This window comes from Triturus cristatus, chromosome 10 (assembly GCF_964204655.1).
Source record: "Triturus cristatus chromosome 10, aTriCri1.1, whole genome shotgun sequence".
Taxonomy (NCBI): Eukaryota; Metazoa; Chordata; class Amphibia; order Caudata; family Salamandridae; genus Triturus; species Triturus cristatus.
The window spans coordinates 813,870,499-813,889,688 of NC_140593.1; the positions used below are offsets into that span (position 1 = coordinate 813,870,499).

Genomic DNA, 19,190 nt, shown 5'->3' on the forward strand with positions numbered 1-19,190 from the left:
TGTAATAAGGCAGTTCTGAGGTTTCCATTGCAGCTCATTGTCTGATTTGAGCTGTTAAATAATTTGCTTTCAGCAGTTCAAAGATTCAACTGTAGACCTGTGTCTCCAAAATAAAATTCATCCTGGTGCTTCCTATTTGGAGTGAAAGAATAATGTAAAGTAAGAAAACCTAAGCATGATTTAGCATTATTTGCTGAATAGGAGCTGAATAGCTTAATTCTTCGGAGCTTGCCTTGACTGGAGTAGGAAGAGCATATATGGCAGATGCTCTCTTAGTCAGTTGACCAGAGAAAATCGAATCCTTTTTTCAACTACTCCCATGCCTTTTATCCATCACACTCGTAAACGTTCACAATTTTGATGCAGAGACTTGAACTTGAATCCCCAGGTCCGATGTCAGCAGTTCTGGTCGTTACGCCACATCTGGAACCTACTCAGTGTCCTACTTCAGCTCAGTGTGGGTTCACTAAAGAGAGGGCAGTGTGTGGATATTATTTTTCACTCCTCTATACCATTGCTGAAGTTTACAGTCTGGTTCTGAAAAAAACTAGGCTGTGGACACGTAGGCATTCAGATGATAGACTTTAATGAAAAAGTATCATTTTGCACGACTGTTTATTTTTATTTCCCCCCTTCCTCCCCACCCCAATTTCAAAGATTCAGATCCTGATTATGATCTTTATTTGGGCCTGGTTACTTATCTTTTTAATGGACAAGCCTTTCAAACCTATGGCTCCTGCAGAATTGGCTTGCTGACTTTGAAGACTGGTAGTTTTAACAGTATTCCCTCTTAAGCATTATTTACCAACTTAGTCTGCCTGCTTCATTGGCTGACAAAACACTTCAGCCAGTCCTTAGAGATCTGAAAATTGTATCTAGAAATAAGAAATTCTCCTTATAGTCCTAAGTACTTAATTGGAATCCCAGAGCACATTAAAAAATATATACACTAATATATAGGTTCAAATCTTTTCAGTAGAAATGACCATTTTAAAAGGAAAAATACATTGTTGCAGTCTATTAGAAGGCCACATTGCCAAATTCTGTAATTTATTTTGTTGTTTTTTTTATAGGAAAGAAGACCATTGTATTTAACAAGTCACATACATATGAAATTGTGACTAGAATTTTTTTTGAAAGGACATAGAAAGGAAAGCAGGATATTTTAGTCAGGAAAGCGTGTGAAAATGAACAGATTGGAAAACTGACACCTCACCACTAAAGAATCCTACCCCTCTGGTATCCCATCATGCCATTTCAGTAACAGTCAGGCACTTGTGTTTTTTTCCCCTCCTGGTACCAACAGCCTCTAGATAAGATTCACTGCCCATTCGCTGTCAAGACTGCCATGGATGGTGAGGACCATCAGCCATTTGCTGTTGAAAGTGAAATCAATGCCAAAACAACATATGCATTGAAGATATTGATGTCAAACAGGACCTTACAACTTTCAACTGACTTTGTGCTTCAGTTAAAAAAGAGAAGGTTTCCTGAGATTTCGGACTATGAAGACACTAGATCCTATTAGCCGACAAGTGAAGTATCGCGCTTGGCTTTCACCTACACCAAGGGGGTTTGTGTTACCAGAGTTTTCACCAGAACTACCATCCTCTTCTTTGCTGCTCTTCAGGCTAGGCAATACCTCCAAAGCCTATGACTATTACAGAAGTATCAGTACTTGCTGAATACCTAGGTCACCTTCAAGAGATTGTTCTCAACATTCTCACTCGTTATGGTCTAGGTATTCTAGGAGAAGGTCTGAATCACTCTTCGGGGACAGTTTCCTCTTCCTCCATACATGGTTATTCTCCTACGTTGATGGACCCTCCGCCCTGTCATATGTCACCAATTGAAGATGATACAGCGTTTTATGATGTCCTAGCCAGAGTAGTGGCCAAACGTATTAAAGCAGTGCCTATCTCTATATGATCTACACTGGTTCTATGGTCCTATTTGAATCCCCCACCATTGGGCCAACTGAAGACATCTTCTTCCTTTATTGCCAGGACATTTGGAACTGGTAATGCAACTGTTCCTCAGTCCTGTATCAGCCAACCAAGTCTGCCAATTAGGATATTAAAGAAGTTTGAGCCTCCGGAGCAAGGCCCCCTGTTCCTTCAGGCTGATCCATACCCTGATTCACTGATCATATCAGCTTCCAGAAAATGATATGCTTCTGCTTCCACTGTTCCTCGTGAAAAGGAGAGAAAGTATGGATTCAGTGAGAAGGACGATGTAAAGGAATTCGGCCACAGCTATGAAAATTACTAATGTTAATGCCTTATTGCCTAATTGAGGAGGTGTTCAATGCCCCTTTGGGATTCTCTCCAGTAGTTTGCAGAAAAGTGCAGACAAGATTTCCAAGAGGTTTTGAAGGAAAGCATGCTGGTCTCAAACCAGGTACTTGGTACTGCTGCTGATTTTTTTCAGAACTTGCAGCTTTCGGATATCGCCATTGTTGACCATGAGATGCAGTTCATGGCTTCATCTTAATGGTCTGAAGCTGAAGGCTCCACAATACATAATGAATATTCCTTTCTCAGGCAGTACTTGATTTAGATGTCATGCAAATTATGTGATGAACAAAATACAGACCAAAAAGAAAACGTTTAATGTGGTGTGTCTGAATAAGAATATAGGAGGTGCTACTAATATTTTTTACAGATGTTATTACCGTAAGGTCCAAACCCCTCAGTGGCCCCAGGAGCAGTCATCAGTGCCAGAAATGGCAGCTTTACAATCAGCGTAAGTCTTCTAAAGGGAGATGTAGCCATCAGCAGCACAGGAAAGTCACCAGCTAAACAGTCACTCCTCACTTCCTCCTTCTATATTAGTCAATCTGGTGAGGGAAGCGTGATGAGCCATCTGCAAGAGTGACCGAAAATAACAGTAGAGGATTGCTGAATATTGTACAGAATGGTTATTCCTTAGGTTGAAGTGATCATGTCCAAACACCCCCCTGTGATAATCCTCCCAGTGGCTTCAAGAGCAACTCCCAAGATGTAGGGATTAACGTGTTGACAATACAAGCTATGGATGAAGCCCCCATCAACAAAAAACAAAACGGAATTTATTCAATTTACTTTGTGGCTTGAAAAAAGTGATCCAAACAAGAATTCGGACCCATTGTCAATCTCACAAAAGCCAACTAATGGAAAAGAAGAGAAAAATTAAGAATTTCGGCTTTGCATCAAATTATTTCTTCAGTCGCCTTAAGAGTACTGTCGGGGCTATTGACCCTCAGGATGCTTACGTTCACCTCCCAGTTATCAAAAAAACGACAAATTCCTGAGGTTTCTGATTGTCAGCAACCACATCTGGTTTAAAGCCTGGCTATTGGGACTAAAGTTAGCATCAAGGAGTCGCTTTCCTGAGAAAAATAAATTAAAAAATGTGTCTATCACTAACTGGAAGGTTGGCTGAATAGACTCAACATCACAGAAGCTCTGCACCACAATCAAATGACTCTAGGCATTTTATGGCATCTTAGACTAAAAGTCAACCATTGCCATCTGGGACTAAAAGTCAACCACATGAAATCAACTATAGTACCAGTTCAATCCATCTTTATCTGGACACTTGGGTCATTTTTGTGCATCTTTCAGAGGAGAACCTATCGTATATCTACCTGATGTGTCTCAGCTTTCTAAGAAAACTGAATCAGACTACATGCTAAGATATCTTCTCTGATAGGATCCATGGCTTCTTGCATTTTCCTGACAAATCATGCCAGGCTACACATGATGCCTCTTCAGCAGCGATCAGAGGAGAATGGTACTTGTACGCCAGCAGCTAGCAAGATAGATTTGTTCTTAGCTCGTCATTCCCTTGGGGGTGTGGATCAGAGAATCTTCTGAAGTGGAATCCTTTTCATCAAGGTACCAGACACAAATATTTATGAATGATGCATGCCTCTCTCATGGGATGAGGAACTTGCATGGACCACTTTCAGGTGCAGAGTATCTGGTTGAACTAAGAAATGTCTTATCACATCAGCCTTATGAATTTGAGAGCAGTTCATTTTCTTCTAAAGTTCTTTCTTCCAGTTTTCATGCCAAACTCCCTTTTTGTACAAACGAACAATAGAAAGGAAATGCATTACTGAAACAAATGAGAAAGAAGAAAACACAGACCACTATCTCAGGAAGCTTGGTTGATATTTAAATGGCTCACAGCAAGTAATCTGTAGATTACAGCAGTGCATTTACCTCATATTCAAAATTAATAGGCAGCCTTACGCAGTGGAACTTTTTCAAGAAAATCATGGGACATGGGAATGCCCTTTTGATGGAGTAGTGAGAGATGTTTTTATATGCCCTTTCTTCGATACCATTAATTCCAGAAGTACTAACCAAGCTCTCCTACTTGCGAGGCCAGGATGATACTTATAGCTCCAGAGTGGCTCTTTAAATGGTGATGCACCAACCTTCTACATCGTTTTCTGGTTGACAGTATGCATCCTGTCCAAGCAGGAACCACAATCCTAGTCAGAGTAAGTCAGATACATACCATAAATTAACCTGTGCTCACCCTCTGGTAGCTTGTCAGAGACCAGTCAGGCTTAACTTAAGATGCAATGTGTAAAGTATTTTTACAACACTTCAAAAAGTAACACAGGAGGCTGCCATACACACTGGACCTACAGCATGACTTTGGGGGATACGTTCTATATCTCAGCCTAAATATAGACTCATGTACACATACGATATGGGCATTTAAATCTGTCACATGTTCTATGGACATTTTGAAAAAGGCCAAATGTCCTTCAACCAGAACATTAAATTCTTTTAAATGAAACAAGTCCTTCTTCTGGTGTACTCAGAACTGCCATAATCTTTGAGATGTCAAGAACAGGCAGTACTCCTTTACCTTCTCCGATTAGTGGATCTGCACTGCAATTCTCCTTAGTTGAGGTACATCTTGCGATTCTTCCTTCCTGTAGAGTCTCCTTCAAAAACACCTTTCTTTTACAATGCCTGTAGTTAAATATTTCTTAGTGGGTAATCATAAGTTAGTTCTTCTTATTGGAACTCATTCCCCATCTTGAAAACTTAACATAGTCTTTTCCAAATTAAAGGTTTCTCTCTGAACTGAACCAGTGGCATCTTTGGAACATCTGACTTGGAATTTACATTTCTTAACATCTTTAGCTCGCAGAGCCACTGAAATTCAAGCCCTGTGCACCATAGAACCGTACATTGTCTTTTTAAGGAGCACTGTAATGATGAACCCTCATCCGAAAGTATTGTTAGATTTTCATGTTAATCCGACTATAACATTTCCTACTTCCTTTCCAAGTCCATTATCTCCAGCACAGAGATTCCTTTACTCTCTAGATCAGGGATCTCCAACCTTTTTTTTAATAGGAGCTCATTATGTGCAATGAAATTCATCCTGAGCTACTAATATTATTATTGTTGTAATGGTGACAAAGTCAGATAAGGTTAAATTAGCAAGCACCACATGCAAGATTACTTGCAGTGGTCACTTCAGTGCACCTGGCAGCGTTGGCAGAAGTAATGTAAATAATGTTTTGTCAATATTTAATGCCTCTATATAGGTAATACTTAATAGCGATAGCTGCAATACCCCTGTCAACAAGTTAATGCTATTATTTATAAGTCTCGCCAACGCCACATGAATTATCACTCAAATATCAACTTTAAATATGTTTTGGAAATGCAGCCATTTTTCCTAAAACAACAGCTTACGTGTTCTGAAAATACTAAAATTTTCTTCTCTAAAGCACACACTCAATTTCGGTATACTTATATTAATTCGACCAAGCAAAAACTTCACATTTAATAGGCTGGGCTGCACACAGAAGAGCTACTTCTAGGTAGTTGGAGAGCTACTTTTAGGTACCTGGAGAGCTACCAGTACCTTACGCGCTACTTATTGGCGAATGTGAAGAGAGAGTTAAAATCTGTCTAGACAAAACAAAAGGTCTTAGTCAAGCTGAACATTTACTTGTGAATTAAAGGCCCATTACATCTGGTTTAGCACTATGAAACAATCCATTTCCAGATGGGATAGTTCCTTGTATTTTGTACTGTTTCCAAATGGTACACAAAACCCTTCCTGGCAGCCCTAAAACTCTCTCAACTATAGGCAAAGCTGCTGTTAAAGCTTTTCTAAGAAATGTCCCCGTTTCAGAAATATGCAAAGTTGGTAATGGAGGTCTGAACACACATTTACAGAGTATTATTGTCTTGAATTGGGCTCCAAATGCACTGCCCAAGATCAGGTTTCCTTGAGGAACCTGATTTGCATAGATCTCTCAAAAATATTTTTTTCGTTCATTTCCTACTTTTATTGTGGGATGGGCTTACTATTCCATTCATGTCTTATAACTATTAACGAGGATCCCCTACAAAGTAACTTGCTTGTAATACTAGTTCTCCTCCAGGGGAATTGCTGAGTGTTAGACCTGGCATCCTTGGTGTGGTATCCTCTGACCTTTTGCCTTCTGAAGTCCTGTGTTTTACTGTTGCTGCTGTCTTCATTTTTGCTAGCTTTAGGAATCTGGACACTTTACTACTGCTATGCATGTGCTCTTTACTTAAAACATTGTAACATTGGTTTATCCACAATTTGCATATTTGATTTACTTATAAGTCCCTAGTAAAGTGCACTACATGTGCCCAGGGCCTGTAAATCAAATTTTTGGCCTGCAGCACTGATTGTAAGTAGCTCTTTAAACATGTCTCACGGCTGCCACTGCAGGGCCCGTGTGTGCAGTTTGAAACTGCCATGTCGACCTGGCAAGTTATCCTATTTCAAAAGCCCAAACTTTCCTTTTTATTACATATAGGTCACCCCTAATGTAGGTCTTGGACAGCCCATGGGCAGGGTGCAGTGTATTTAAAAAGGACATGGACTTGTAAGCTTTACGTTTCCTGGTAGTGAAATACTCTTAAATTTGTTTTTCATTACTGCGAGACCTATTTCTCCCTTAGGATAACATGGTGATTGCTTTATTACATTTTATAAGTGTATTTTTCAAATGGGAAAAGATGGGACCTCCCAAATTTGGTGTCTCTAAAATCACAAATTAAAAACACAACTTATTGTCAAGTTGGTTTTTAAATTGCAATTCTGCAAATGCTACTTTTAGAAAGTTGCATTTTGTTACCTCAACCATGTGGTTGGTGCCTTCTGCCTGTCTCTGGAATGCACATCTGGGTTGGGTGACTGCTGAGTGGCCATCTGCATGCTGATGGGTCATCAGGTTGGGAGGGAGGAGCTGACACACCTGAAAGGTCTGTGTCCTGTCCCTACACAAATGGTTGCATACCCCCCTGTAGTGATTATTGAGTCAGGGCACGAAAGAAAGGGACTCTGTGCACTTCAGTGCATCTCTTTGAAGTCTTCCTCACTTCGAAGACCCAAAAGTACTGGACCTCTGAAACCACCAAATCGGAACACTTCTGGAACCGAGGACATTCTACCATGAAGAAGGGCTGATGTCCTGCTGGAGGGACTGCCACATTGCTGAACTGCTTTGCTGTGTTGGCCTACTGCCTCTTGCCTGGGAGTCCAAAGGACTGGACCTGCATCTCTACATCCTTGAACCTAAGTATCTCCAAAGGCTTGTTAGCTTGCTTCATGTTTCTGAAGTCTCGGGGATCTCAAAGACTTCTTTCTTCATCTTTCAACCAGCAACTGGACTCTGTCTGCTGTGAGTACTACTCTGCCAAGTGGTGCCAAACCAGTCCTGGGACGTGAGTAGCAAGAGCTACAACTAACAAAATCCACGCATCAACGACGTTTTGCCTATTGGAATTGGCACATTTCCCTTACCACCGATGTATCGCCGCTGCTACACGAACACCGCATAGCCGACTATGCAATGCATTGTCTCATGTTTCCGCCACATCTCTGACTTTGCTTGGCTCAGTGACAACACATCGCTTTGTGCTGCTCGCGTCGCCTACAGCCCAGTGGTTCAACGATGGCTCATTGCCCTGATGTCCATCGCATCTTGACTCTCTATGCATTTTAGCGCAGCTCGAAGCAGATGCATTGCCTGCATCTGCGGGCTCAACAGTGATGCACCGCCTACTTTGCTCCACACATTGCCTTTGAGGTCGACACGTCCAAGGTACTGTTCAGTGTGCCAAAGCTGACCCCTGCATCCGATGTACGCTTCATCGCGGTTGGCCTGAACTTTTGCATTTGCACTTGGCAAGCGTAACCAGATAGCCCTTGTTGGCGCTATTTGTTTCTAATCACTACAAAACTGTTTATTCTTTAAAAATGTATATCTTGACTTCTACTTATTGGATTTTTGTCATTTTGGTCTTGCTTTACTCATATGCTATTACTCATAAGCTATTTTTCAAAAACTGGTGCAGAGTCTTTTTGTGATGTTTTAACTGTGTTACTGTTTGAAGTGTTGTACAAATACTTTACACATTGCATCTTAAATTAAGCCTGACTGGTCTCTGCCAAGCTACCAGAGGGTGAGCAGAGCTAATTTATGGTATGTATCTGACTTACTCTGACTTGGATTGTGGTTCCTGCTTAGACAGGATGCATACTGCCAACCAGAAATCCCAAACATTTTTACACTGAAGATATGCAAACCAGACTTCATTGTCTTCCAGTGGAAGTCAGGGTATAAACCTATTGGTCACCTAAACACCTGAAGGATAAACACAACATTAGCACCAAGAAATCTGATGATATCAAATGCAGAAAGAATCTGAGCAGGAGGATGCTGATTTTCTTTCCAATCAACGTTGTTGTGAAAAGTTCTGTCACAGCCTAAAAGACTGACTGAGAAACATATGCAGTCTTCCTTGACACTTGAGACTTTATACTTGTTTGTTTACATGAAGTAAAGCTACTATCCTTAGACCACTGTCACCTTTTTAATTAACAGATTAAAACACCTTCCCATTTTCAAAATTTTCAGAAAATATGCAACAGGCTAAACCAGCTGGTTGAAGTTTTCATTGAATTTAAGATAGTTCATCACATGATGAACAGTCTTATCTCACAGGCTTTGAAAGAATCATGACTAGTATTCACTAGTAAGATCTGCTTGCAAAAAAACAATAATTACAGAGCAATGCTTTAAAACTGAGAGAACTCCAGGTCTTCTTCAATTTGTCGGGTTTCAAAGCTCTTCCATCTAATGCTAGCCCGACACCTAGTAATCAGTGTTGAGCAATTTTTTCACTAAATACTGCTGACGCATAATTAGGAGGAGCGCTTGCTGTGTATTATATTACCTACCCAAATAGCCATGTAGAAGGTATTGAAGGCTGCACTTAAATCGATTGTGCATCTTAGATCTTATTAATGTGCTCACTGGACTGCTTGCAGAATGCTTTTTACCCGCTATGTGATCACCAATGAAACTCTACCCAAGACTCACAAATGTGAACACGTGATTTTGGTGGTCTGATCAAAAAGAGGTTTGTCGTACACTCTACCTAGCTGATCTGTTTGTAACACATTGTTCCTCCCCAGCCTGCAATGTTGGTCTCTCTACACTTTGAAAAATGCCTTGTCTGGTAAAAATGATTAATTTGTCTCTTGACTTGCAGATCCTGACCATCAGCTATATGACATGGGCTACTCTGCAGAGGATGACCACCCCGTGTGCCCGGATGAGTTTGACGATTTCGCCACCTTTGAGGCAAGTATGGTGTGTTTTGAAGGTGAAAGGTTCACTGTAATATATACCTGTTAGAGTACACTTGCTGTACTTTCACTAAGCCTGTACAGTTCACATCAATTGTCCAGATTAGTGCTAAACTCAAAGACCTTTTTTTAAATCTTTCTCTGAATGTACATTCTGCAGCATTGGATGTTTAGTAGATCAGCATGTTTTTAAGTATTCCCTTTTGAAAGACTGGGAATTTTTTTATTATAAATAAACAGACTTGCAGTAACACAACTCATTTAGTGATAGCCTATCCACATCAGTGACCATTATTCCGTTTACTACAGAGTGAGATGGGTACACTTAAGTTCCACTTAAATATGAAGGCCATCTTCAAACTTGTGGTGCATGGCATCTGACCAGGAGTCCTGAAATACCGCTCATTTTTCTTTTGCTGTTTCTGAGGGGAAATAGTGCAGCAAACCCCAAAGACTGGAATCAGCAACCTTCTTACACTAGCAGACACGATTTATTTACATCTTTATGAGATTTATGAGCCACTGGGTTTTTCTGCCTCTGGATGATTGTCTCTTCCAGAGGCAGAAAAACCCAGTGGCTTATCCACTGGTCTGAGCACCCGTGCTTTGTACCAGGGGCCTCTATTCAGAATGTCAGGCTATTTATGGGGAAAGCATGTAAGGGAGAGCTTGACAGTGCATGTGGGGGTGGTAGTTTGTAGGGAATAAGCACTAAGGGAGAGAGAGGGAACAACACAGCTAACATGGGAAGCACACAGTGTAGAGAGCAGCACGAAGTGTGGGTGTTTACAGGGGTAGGGTTCACAAGGGAAAGAGAACCATGGAGCAGGGTTGTTCTGTGGGTGGTAGGAAGCACACAAGGGAGAAAGCAGCACAAAGTGGGGGAAGCACACGACAAAGAGAACAACACGGAGTGTGAGATTGTTTTGAGGGGAAAAGAACGTGACAGCACAACAAGGAGTTTTGGGCAGGTGGGTTTGCCGTGGTAAGCACACGAGGAATAAAGCAACACCGAGCTCTGGGAAGTTCAGAAAGGAGAGAGTAACATGGAATATGTGGCGCTGGAGTATGGCGGTTGAAACCCACATGATTTAGAGAGCTGGAAAACACATGCACTCTCATAGAGTTCGTAACCAAAAAGGAAAAAGGAGTTCCCTAAAGATGCTTTGTGAAAGGATACAAGTCAGCCAAGCAAAAGGATGGTAAAGATGCTATAGTCCAAGGAAGAGACAAACACAAGATGGACAAAAAAGGACATGGAAAGCCACTGAATAAAAGCAAGCAAATAAAAGTGACAACGCCCCAACTATTGATAAGCAGTGTGCAGGTTGTAAGCTCACTATACGTTCTTCATAAGCCCACAATAGGTCTTGCGCTACCCTGTATGAACTGCATGTTTAGGAGGATGTACTCATCTTTGTTTATAAATCGGAATAAGCGATATAATAACGAGTGTTAACTTGTAAATAGTTATTTTTCTCTGTTCTGCCCTAACTTTTGTCAAAACATTGTTTTTCTCTTGCGAGTAATTTTGCGTTTTTAGTAACATGGAGCACCTTGGAGCAAAGCAGGGTGCCCAACTAACAAATGGACGCGTTCTGCTCTGCCTGAATAGGCAGGAGTGCCTTCTACATTTATTTATTAGTCCACTTTTGTGAGAACACGTACAGTGATGGTTTTGAGACCGAATAGGCCTCTGTTCATGTGAACAGCCAGCGTTCGCAAAGGTGGTTCCCGCAAGCTTGGAGTGGCTCAGATAGTTGTCCTTACCTGATTCCAAACCCTTATTACCACAGAAATCGGTGTATGCATCCACTAGAGTAACGAACGCGTGTAACAGTGTGCGCAAGCATGCATGTGGCCACTGAGCCTCTAATTGTGCAGTATCAGATTCCTAATCTGGAACCTAGTAGTAGGGTCTCAATATGGATTGCTGGTTTGTTCAGCTAATGAAAATGAAATGAAAATAAAAAGTAATGAACTTTGATAAACATAGATTTGGTTTTTGGTAGATGAGTATTAGAACTGTTTCCGCTAAGGCGCAGGTTCGAGGGTTTTTGTCACATGCAGATTACATTTCTTTGTTATGCCCTTTTCTGTGAGCCTGCTTACTGACCATCCTGATTTCTTCGTTTATGAAGTCGGTTCATTTAAGGCCTGCGGTTAATTTTAAAGTGTCCTTTTAGGTCTCTTAGCTTATTTCCATTTTTTTCTAGGACTCACTTTGACTTTTTTCTGGTTTTGTCATTGAATTATTAGTTGAAATGTCTGCTTGTTTCTTCTTTTTTATTTATTTATGTTGCATCTTTGGGATTCTATACTGGTTTGGGGTTGGTTTCCTCTGCTAGTATTGGGATTAGAACTTGGTTAACATCGTCTACAGAATAAGTACACTTTCAATCAGATGAAATCTACTGTCCAACTAAGTATTTATTTTTCTGCCCTGCTCCCCTTTAAGTGGTAAGCCCCTCACATGTTGCTACTTGGTTGTGTCAGTATTAGAACACAGTGTTGTGTATGCATTATATATATGGTATTGCTCGGAGGCTGGGGCGTGTTAGCTACTTCATAGTAATCTAACGTTATTTTTGTTCATACTATTGTTCACAATTGAAAAAACTGAATTATGCTGATCTGATTTGTGTGAACTATTCTTTTTGCTGAATGGCCTCAAGTATTCTTTGCAGTTCGAATTCTGTACAACTAACAAAGGTAAGTATACATCCTGCCTCTCAAATAGAAAGCCTTGTACTGTACTTGAACCACAATATCAGTTCAATAAATGACCATCATAATATAGGCTTGGTAAGAAGGACTCTAGTACTTGGCTCATGTGGCTAATTAACGCTGTTTTTAGACAGTTAAATGCTTCCCCAGCTTTCCTGGAAGTAAATTGACTACATTGCAGAGGATACTGAATCATTTATGATCTTGGGACTTGGCAGAAGTAAAATGACTCCGGCGTCTTAATTCGATCTAAAATTACTTGACAAATCACTGTGGTAAAACACATGTACACATCTAAAGAATTAACCTTGGATCTTTTCATCATCACTATAGATCTACTCATGAATTACCAAAATACCTAGTTGGGAGATAGGAGAGTGCCACTTGCTCCCGCCTCTTCCTCTCATTAGACTTCATTTGTAGCTCTTACAGCAGTCTACGAAGTCCTATCGCTTGGACTCCGCTTGTGGGGCCTACGTTGTGGTTCTATATTCTGGGAAGCATCAGCAGCATGCCTCACCTGTTGGACCCTGCTTGTGGGGCCTATGTTGTGGTTCTATATTTTGGGAAGCGTCGGCAGCATGCCTCACCAGTCTGTTGGATCCCGCTTGTGGGGCCTACGTTGTAGTTCTATATTTTGGGAAGCGTCGCCAGCATGCCTCACCAGTCTGTTGGACCTCGCTTGTCGGGCCTACGTTGTGGTTTTGTATTTTGGGAAGCATCTGCAGCATGCCTCACCAGTCTGTTGGATCCCGCTTGTGGGGCCTACGTTGTGGTTCTGTATTTTGGGAAGCGTCTGCAGCATGCCTCACCAGTCTGTTGGATCCTGCTTGTGGGGCCTACGTTGTGGTTCTATATTTTGGGAAGCGTCAGCAGCATGCCTCACCAGTCTACTAATTTGAACCTTGTCTAAGAGGCAGGCAGACCCTCAGATCAGATACGGCCTTCTGCAGAGTGATGTCCATGAGCCCAAAGTCACGGCTTTGTCTCAAGTAGACAGCCCTCTCCCTGACAATAACAGGCTTTTGCACAACTCAGTTTTTGAGTGGATGTTGGACACTGAAAGGAGCTTACTCGGCGACACATAATTTAGTGACTTATTGCTTTGCTGTTAATTTCACTCTGTACATTTTTGTGGCTTTTGTAGTGAGACCACTTACAAAGGCCCAAGGAAAGCAGGAGTAGGTGTGCAGTTGTTATTATTATTTTTTTTTTTTTGCAGTAGTGATGTTTTATTTTAATCTTTCTTTGTTGGCACCTATTAAATCAACATTTCAAATGATTCGCCATGTTCACATGTTTATTTTCAAACAAGACATAGACTATGACGTGAAAGACGATGGAGCCAACTGACCAAATGTTAGCAAGTATCAATTTCATGAAAACCTGATGCGTATTCTTGTTGGCTGGCAGTGATTGTATCCAGGGTAGGTTTGTCTAACCAAACCACTGCCAAGGTTTCATTTTTGGACAAAATGTGTCTGAAGCTATACATATGTAGTTGAATTCTTGGAAACTGCTGAGTTCAATTCAAATACCTTTTTGCTTTGCATGGTGTATTGCTTTTTCTGTGACAATGTTTGGTATCTCCAGCCAATTGTGAATTGCATTTTGTTCTAATTATGCCAATGCATTAGGTAAAGTCTCACACTAAACGGCAACAATAAAATAAATGGCCAAGTTTAGACTTTGGCAGACAGAGGTGAATCCGTTGATATGGCAGAGTACTTTACTCATGCCATAACGAGAGTCCTTCACCTGCAAAATCTTGAGCTATCTACTGACCCAGCAAACCGGGCCGACTTGACCGTATCTGACACCTGGCGTTTCTGCGGTGGGCCGTAAGGCTGGGGGTGGTTTTCTGGCCATGGGGGCCAGTTTTGTCATTGTGGGCCGGTTTTGCAGTATTGGCCAGAGTAACAAAAGTGTGAGCGGTGCTCTTTACTATCGCCGCCACCCCCCATTGTCCCCCCCCCCTCCCCCTCCCCAAGGGCCAGCAGCAATCTGCCAGGGCTGGTTGCTGTTCCCAGTCCGGCTCTGCCAGCAAACATCTTCTTTAGGTGGCAGGAACTACTGTGGCATGTGTTCCTATTAATGTATTTAACGTTTGACGAATGGCATTGTCAAAGTGATGCTACCTTCCATCAAGCCTTTAGCATGATTTTGTATTTTCAAAAACTTAATCCCATAGTGGGATTTTTTGTTGTTGAAAATACAAATCTAATAATCCCCACAATTTAAGAGTTGCCTCCTATGGTGTGGGTAGGTGATTTTGCAATTTTCACTGCCTCTTACTGTCAGGTAAAACCGGACTGTAAGAGGTAGTGAAAACTGACCATTCAATCATCCACTATAAATCGAGTGAGCCGTCAAATCGCTAAACCTCAGACGCCCGTACTTCCTCAGGCAGTTGGAGGAGTATGTCTGTGAGGAAGACCGAGTAATTCCCATCACTGATATACTTCTGCTCTGTCCATCTGTAAATCAGGCTGTGAGCTCTTCAGTTTGGCAGAGAGTACTCGGTCATTGCTGCGGCAGATCACGCTCTCCGCCAAACTCTAAATTAGCACCTAAATGTCCTCTTTTACAACTTTCACACTTTAAAAGTCTACCGAGAAGAAAATCCCTTAAAAGATGCATATTGCCACCCTCTAGTGACTTTCATACCTCTCAACCAGTGTCCCACTTTGTCCCTAATTTCTTCCATTTAATAGATGTATTTACCAGCCCTCTTGGTTTTCGTCACCTTCCATAGGCCATAGCTTAAGAATTCTTTTTTTTTTTTTGACGCAACAAACATTTAGAGTTTTTTTTTTCAAATTCTTTTTATTAAGACATTTTGCATATAATGTTACACAGCATATGTTAAGCAGTCATAATACATGAAATTACCTCGGTAGGTAGAGATACCCACATTAGATAGCTATAACAGAAGAGCACAGTTTAATGCTCTGTAGTGTAGGATTTTCTATTCAACAAAGTTCCAAGTTTCTAATAATGCTCTGCACCAATTTATTTCTCCTTATGTTGCTTCAGTAGTCTCTTTGACAGGGTCACCACTCCCACGACCAATCCTTTGAAAAATAATCCTGCAAGACTGTGTGCTGTCTCTAACACGCTTAAGGGATATAAACCCCACACATCATGAGAACACTCTTGTTGTCGAAACGGACGCCCAGCACACAAACTACATACACCATGCCATACCCAACCCACCAGAGAAAAACCTCTACCTGTATGCCGCATGAAGTGAGTGTCTGAAAAGTTGCAGTGCTCCGTCCATCAACTTCTTGTGTTTGCTTTGTTCGCCATAAGTTGGCGGGGTAAGTCCAGACGTGGGTCCCTTGCTCACTTTGCCACTGGATTCAAGCTAGCCTGGCTGATAAGGGCTGTTCCCCCGAAACCGGTCCCAGGATGCTTGTTTCCGGTCCAGGGAAGGCATGGCTTGGCAGCTGGGGCTGGACTGTTCCCATCAGGCACAGGGTAAAGACTGATTTGCATTTAGCTGTGTCTGAACTGGGGAGGCGAAGTGAACTAAATTACGATGATGGATTCTCACCCAGATCTATGACTGGGGGTGAGTGTCTGAAAAGTTTCAGCGCTCCGTCCATCTCCTTGTGTGTGCATAAAACCAGCTCAGCACTTTGACAGCGAGTTAGAACTATTTGGCCTGGTTTGCAACCAGAAATACTGACATGCTTTTTCTAATGGACTCCTGCTTTTCCTGCTACTGCACACTAGCTGTTTATGATGCTGTCACTCTTCATACAAGGTAGTCTTCCAAAACCTTGAGGCTACACTATCGTGAGGTATCACTCTTACTGGTAAAACATAACCACAAAACTCTTGCAAATGTTAAACTTGCTGTTAGTGTTTACCCTTCAGTTGCTCCTTATGCACCTCGTTGGCATAAGCATGCCGTCTGTCTAGTTGGGATTTTCCCCTATGGACCTCTCATAAACCCAGTAAAATCCACCAAGAACACTGGTTTGCCAGCAGGTCTCAAACCTCTGGTCATCGACCCACATGATGCTTTCAGAGCCCACTGAAATGGTTAAACTCAGATCTTGAAGACGACAGACTGGCTTCATGTGTCTAACACAACAGTCATCTACAGAAACAATGCACGTTAGTGTGGGAGCTGCCATTCACTATCGAGAGCGCTGTCCGTTTCACTGTGTAAGAGGTTTACAAACGGTGTAATTCAGTGACCGCATTTCTTACACCTTTCACAAGCGCCGTGTTCACAGCCCGAAGTTATTCGACCGTCCTGACGCGAGGATTTTAATTCTACTCAGGCCCGGCTTCAGGATTTGGGATCTTGGTGGGCCATGAAGAAGAATGGGTAGGCCTTGAAGATGAGGGGGGTTGTCCGGAGTCTCCCAGGTGTCTGAGAGCTGGGTCTCTGCATGCTAAGGGTGTTGTACGGGTGTGAGCTGCATGCCAGGTTCTGACTACTGGTTTCAACTGTGTATTTGTAGAGGTTTAAACCTATAGGTTTGATCTTGTGTGTTTTCTATAATTCACCCTCTTTCCTTTGTGTCATCCTCCTTTCTTCTGACTTCATCCTCCTTTCTCTCCACTTCACCTTCTAGTCCCGCTCACGTAACCCTCTAGTTCCTCCCACCTTACTCTTTTTTCTCTCTTTACATCTTCCTACTCTCGCTCCACCTTAACCACCTGATTCCATGTGCCTTTGCTTTTTTCACTTCGCTCTCAAATTTGACTAATTTCACCCTCTTCTCTTTCCACCTTACCCTACTTTCTCTCTCCTGACCTCACAAGCCTCTCGCTGTGCCTCAACTTACTCTCCCTACACTTCACCCTTCTATTTCTATCTCACCTTTCTCCTCCACCTCCCCCATTTCTCTCTTCCTCACCCTTTTCCCTGTTCCTCGCCCTCCTCTCACTCTTGCTCACCCTCCTCTGTCTTTCCTACTTGCCCTCCTTCTTTCCTCTTTACCATCCTTCTTTTGTTCTCGCTATCCTCTCCGTATTCTACCTCCTGCCTCGACCTTCTCCCTATTACCCTCCCGTCTCTCTGCTTTACTCTCTCCCCCTCACCCTTCAGGTTAGGACCTGAAGAGCAGCAACACTATACATAGGGCCACCAGAATTATGCGGCATGGGAGGGCCATATTAAGCAGCAGGGTTGAGTAAATTATGCTGCAAGAAAAGGCACCTCATCGGTGATACCTAAACCTTTGTAAAGGGCCTTCCACTGTGCAGCCCACATCAGTGCAATGCATTTTTAGTAACACTTGATCCTTTTATGAAGGTCTTTGCTAAAATCTGCAAATTATGTGTCAGATGATGGATTTTGTGTCAAATGTTTCAAATACATAATTACTCATAAAACGCTGCGGCAGCAGAATCGCATAATTCCAGTGGCTCTGACTCTAATGCAATCCTGTCTGTTCATGTGACAAAATAAGAGGATTTGTTGGTAGAGAATAAATGCACAGTCACCAGTGCCCTAAAGTGGGGTGAATGTTCTTTAAGTTCCTTCTATTTATATTCGAGAGCTCCGTCTTCTGTGAGCACCTCAGGAGAATGAGAGAAGGCAGAACCGCTGCAGCACAGGGCGATTCTAACCCAAAACGTGCCCAATTACACTGTATAATTTGGCTTTTCTTGCCTCATAATTTAGTCAACCCTGCAGCTTAATTTAATTTTCCCCAGCCGCATAATTCCAGTGAAGCCCCAGCCTTAAATAAGGAATAGCGTTACAACAGAAAATAAAACAAAACACTACGAAGATGTATATCCTGATTATATGGCCATTTTCGCTTTCTTTTCTTGCAATGGCACTGTCCTTCAGACTGTTTCTGACATATAACTGTTTTAATCTCTTAATTACGGTGGGACCCGGGAGTGCGATCTCGATATAGTTGGGGTGTCTCAAGTACCCCTCAGTTTACACTTGCACAGTAATAGCAACCATCACCCGTGACCTCACCCTTGCCCCCAGGATCTTAAAATAGCCCAAGGTATAAATACATACGAGTTACACACTTAGGCGTTGATAGCGAGTCTGCAGGCACGTGTGATTCTTTCATCAAGGAAACTAATAAAACGTGTTTTCTGCTTGTGAGTGGGTCTTGGGTGGGCCGCAGCCCACAGGCTAACTTGGGGCCCACCAAGCCTACCCTCTAGAACCGGCCCGGATTCTGCTTATTGGAAAAGTTCCACAAAAGACATGGTAGTGGAACATTATGCACTACAGGGTAAAATCAAATGCTTTAAGCGACATAATTTGTTTTCCAGAACGAAGGTAAAAATTTCAGCCACGTAGTTGGCAGTACATTTGAAACAACTCCACTTTTCCTGTTGAGGTAAACTCTAGCAGCTACCACGATGACGAATTCTGTGTGCTCTTTGGATTGACCCCAAGTGTATCTCCAGCTTTGCTTGTTTAAGGCCTGAAGAGTGATTGGACTCATTGTACGCGGAACAGGATCAGGTAACAGCCATGCATGGGCCTCTTTCTTACCGTTTCAAGTTAAGTCAGTCTTTCATCGGAGGCCATGAGAAGAGTTTTGCAAGGCAAGCGCGCCCTCTGCTGTCAAAGCAGAGCATGTCGACGAATGGCTAGTTTTCCAAAGGCTGTCAAGTCACTCAAACACAATGGAGTCTTACCCTTGAGACCACAACCAATACCGGCGTGCCTAAAAACGGGCGTATTCACAAATTCGAATTGCCTGGTCTTATTTTTGATTTTTCCTGTACTCGTCTCCGCCACTCGGATGTTATGGGGAGGCTTTAAAAAATATTTCTGATGGGTACTTCTAACCATTTATAATAACCCC

At 42.2% G+C, this 19,190-nt stretch overlaps 1 protein-coding gene across 5 annotated transcripts in view; it reads left to right on the plus strand.

Moving 5' to 3' along the window:
* RAB11FIP3 (RAB11 family interacting protein 3) overlaps nt 1–19,190 on the plus strand; it is a 510,528-nt gene that overhangs the window by 178,998 nt on the left and 312,340 nt on the right. For all 5 annotated transcript variants that reach the window (XM_085628392.1, XM_085628394.1, XM_085628393.1 and 2 more), the window contains exon 3: nt 9,558–9,649. In XM_085628392.1, the coding sequence (XP_085484518.1) occupies nt 9,558–9,649 (92 nt within the window). The remainder of the gene's footprint in view (nt 1–9,557; nt 9,650–19,190) is intronic.